At 41.9% G+C, this 4115-nt stretch overlaps 2 protein-coding genes across 2 annotated transcripts; both read left to right on the plus strand.

Annotated features, from left to right (window-relative positions):
- Positions 1 to 763: 763 nt before the first annotated feature.
- Positions 764 to 1336, plus strand: LOC117182662. The gene has a single exon (XM_033375767.1). The coding sequence runs from the start codon at positions 764 to 766 to the stop codon at positions 1334 to 1336; it is 573 nt and encodes a 190-aa protein (XP_033231658.1).
- A 1845-nt stretch (positions 1337 to 3181) lies between these two features.
- On the plus strand, positions 3182 to 3844 carry LOC117182663. The gene has a single exon (XM_033375768.1). It carries the CDS (start codon positions 3182 to 3184, stop codon positions 3842 to 3844), a length of 663 nt encoding a protein of 220 aa, XP_033231659.1.
- Positions 3845 to 4115: the final 271 nt, after the last annotated feature.

Here is a 4115-nt window from a genome sequence, read left to right on the forward strand (position 1 = left end):
AGCGAACTGTGAAAAATTGCTAACACTTCCTGTGAACGCTCGAATAGGACAAGTTGCTAGATTACGTGTGTGTTTTAGTTGTTTAAAACCAGGGCATAGAAACAAAGAGTGTAATTCGGGACCGTGCGCGAAGTGTCTGGGTAGGCACAATTACAATTCTCTATATCGAGAGAAATGATTCTGAAAGGGTTGAAGAAGTACCTAAAATAGAGACAGAATCCAATGAACATTCTAACAGAACAACTCTCGTTGCTCATGCTACACGTGAGAGCGACAAACATGTCTTACTAGGGACCGCGATCGTATACGTGAAAGATCGATACGGTAATCAACATGAGTGCCGCGCTCTTCTAGATTCCTGTAGTCAGGTAAATTTAATAACTCAGGACTTTTATAATTGGTTAATGCTTCCGGTCGCGAAATCTGAAGTGATAGTGTCGGGAGTGTTTAAATCATCTCAAGAACCTGAGTGTCAGGCTCATATTATTCTAAACTCGCGATTCACCGGGTATTCGAGTAAAATTACATGTTTGATTATACCGGAGGTTACAGACGAAATGCCGAACGTACCCCTTTGACACAGTGATTTCAAGATACCGGACGGGATAATTCTAGCTGATACAAAATTCACAAATTCTCGCTAGGTAGATTTGATAATTGGCGGAGGATTATTTTGGAACCTGCTATGCGTTGGACAGATCCAATTACGGGCTCATCAGCCCATCCTTCAATAACGTAGCTGGGATGGATTGTAGCTGGTGAGATGAAATTGCCTTCTTCGTCACAAAAAGCGAGAGCGCAGTGCAACTTAATTACTAATCAACAGCTTCATAATGAGATCCAGCGCTTCTGGGAAATAGAAGATTATGTAATTAAGGGAAGGTACCCTCAACTAGACCCAGCTAATATTTGTGAACAAAACTTCGTTGCAACAACAGAACGTGACTCACAGGGACGATTCATTGTAGCCATGCCCCTCAAAGAAGAGGTCAGTGAACTCAGCGAGTCTTTTAATATGGCTTATAAGCGCTTTCTTTATATGGAACGGAAATTGAAGAAGGATAGTGATTTAAAGGACAAATATGTAGAATTTATAGCTGACTACGCACGACAAGGATACATGGAACTGATATCTCAAGAAGAAGTAGAAACTGGTAAATTAGTCAACTATTTGCCGCACCACGCCGTTACAAAGGAAAGCAGCACGACAACAAATCTTCGGGTGCTCTTCGACGGATCAGCAAGGACCTCATCAGGATTGTCCCTTAACGAGTTACAAAGAATCGGTTACGTGGTTCAAAACGACCTGTTCTCAATTACTCTACGTTTTCGCTAACATCCAATAGTTTTATCGGCAGACATAACACAAATGTATCGCCAGATAAGGATTTGTGAGGACCAGCAACATTTACAGAGAATCCTGTGGAGAACCGACCCCTCAACACCAGTACAACATTTTTAATTAATGATTGTCACGTACGGTACCGCGTCAGCCCCATTTCTCGCGACTCGCGCATTGCGACAAATCGGCGAGGACAATAAAGAGAAATATCCAAGCGTTAGCGAGGTTATTATTCGAGACTTCTACGTAGATAACCTCCTCACAGGAGGGAGCAATCTGCAGAAAGCAAAAGAACTGAAACGTGAACTCGTTGAATTGCTATCGTCACTTGGACTCGAGCTGAGAAAATAGGCCTCAAATAACTCACAAGTATTGGCAAGGGACAACGAATCAAGTACCGAAAAATGAATACAAGTGGATAAGGACCCAAAAACGTTAAGGCTTATTTATGACCCCCGTGAGGATAAATTAAAATACTTAGTTAAAGAATCGTCTTCTGACAGGGCAACAAAAAGGACAATTTTATCAAAAATCGCGCAAATATTCGATCGTCTTGGTTTGGTTGGACCGGCGATTATCCGAGCAAAAATAATAATGCAAAAATTATGGCAGTTAAAACTTGGATGGGACGAGACGTTACCACAGAAAATACATACAATGTGGGTGGACTTTAGCGCAAAACTCAAGTCACTCAATGAAATTTCTGTTCCTCGATTTGCGTGTTGTGATAAATTCGTCACGGTTCAACTCCACGGGTATTGCGATGCCTCAGAAGTGGCATACGGTGCATGTGTGTATTTACGGACATCCGCATTATCAGGACAGGTAGCTGTTCGTCTTTTGTGCGCGAAATCGCGAGTGGTCCCTTTAAAAACTATCTCGATACCCCGTCTTGAGCTTCAAGCTGCCGTTTTGCTCGCTCAACTGTCATAATCGTGTTCAACATCGCTGTCATTTAACTTCGATGACAAATATTTTTGGACAAACTCGATGGTAACTCTTGGGTGGATTCAATTCACTCCCAGTCGATGGAAGACATATGTGGCAAATCGTGTAAGTGAGATCCAAACGCTAGGTAACAGCAATTGGAACCATGTAACTACAAGGGAAAATCCAGCAGATCTTATCTCGCGTGGTATCAACCCGGAGGACTTGCAGACCTGTAACATTTGGTGGAATGGGCCATCGTGGCTCTTTCAACCACAGGATAATTGACCTATTACGCGACAAGAGAATGACGAAATTACTAAGGCAATTTCTGAAGAACGAAGGTGTGAACGAGTTCTTCTTTTAACGACTGTGCATGATTTTGATTTACTAGAACGTTACTCAACATTAAACCGTGCGATTAAAGTAACAGCGTATTGTTTGCTATTTTGTAGAAATGTAAGTTCTGATCAAAATAATCGGAAAATAGTCAGTCTTGAGGCTGCGGAAATATTGAGAGCTTTAATTTACCTTCTAAAACTTGCACAAATCAAGGATTTTGCCTCCGAAATTAGAAAAATTAAAAAATGTAATGAAATTGCAAATAAAGGCAAATTGCGTTCATTGAACCCTTTTTTGGACCAAAATTTTCTCCTCAGAGTGGGCGGTCGACTAGTGAACGCACCGATCCCATTTGACCAGAAGCACCCGATAATTCTTGCGCCGAACAATCCACTGACTAATCTTGTTATATCTGAAGAACGTAAAAAATTAATGCATGCAGGGTGCCAGGCCGTGTTTGCGTCTTTGAGAACTCGATATTGGCCCCTGTCCTGCAAAAACACTGTGAAGGTGGTTGTCAGAAAATGCATAAAATGTTTTCGAGCTCAACCTGTAACGACAGAGTACGTGATGGGCAACCTGCCATCTGCGCGAGTTACCCCAAAACGCCCTTTCTATGTCTGCGGTGTAGATTATGCTGGACCATATAAGTTGGACGAACGAGTGCGAAGCCGCGTGACTTACAAGGCATACATTTGTATTTTTGTATGTTTTGTAACCAACGCAGTTCACATTGAACTTGCTCACAATTTAAGCACTAATGTGTTTCTCAACTGTTTACGTCGTTTTATATCCCGTCGCGGCAAGTGCCAACACATACATTCAGACAACAGAACTAACTTTGTAGGGGCTCGCAACAATCCAAATGAATTAACGGCGCTCTTGAATAAAAATAAATTCCAAGAAATTGTAAATAATTTTGTATCTCAAGAACACATCCAGTGGCACATGATTCCACCTCGTGCACCCCATTTTGGAGGGTTATTGGAGGGGGCGGTAAAATCAGTTAAAAAACATCTATCACGTGTTATTGGGGAAGCTAGGTTCACTTTCGAAGAAATGCATACGGTTCTAACACAAGTTGAATGCTGTTTAAATTCACGCCCACTTTCTCCACTCTCCAATGATCCAAACGACCTCACCCCTTTAACTCCTGGACACTTTCTTATTGGAGACTCTTTATCTGCATTACCACAACCAGATCTGATTTATGTCCCACGTACTCGTCTCTGAAGATATGAGCATCTTCAACAGATGCTACAGCACCTTTGGAAACGCTGGCAACTTGAATACTTGAATCAATTGCAGCAACGAACCAAGTGGTATCATGCAAAATTGAGTACCTTAACGCCAGGTACTATGGTAGTTGTTAAGGATGACAACCTACCTCCCATGAATAGGCGCATCGGCCGAGTCATTCAGCTACACCCGGGAAAGGATAATATAACACGAGTTGTGTCTATTCGTGTGGCTGACTCAATTATCAAGAGATCCATAACCAAAG

The sequence above is a fragment of the Belonocnema kinseyi genome, chromosome 2, assembly GCF_010883055.1.
Source record: "Belonocnema kinseyi isolate 2016_QV_RU_SX_M_011 chromosome 2, B_treatae_v1, whole genome shotgun sequence".
NCBI classification, from domain to species: Eukaryota; Metazoa; Arthropoda; class Insecta; order Hymenoptera; family Cynipidae; genus Belonocnema; species Belonocnema kinseyi.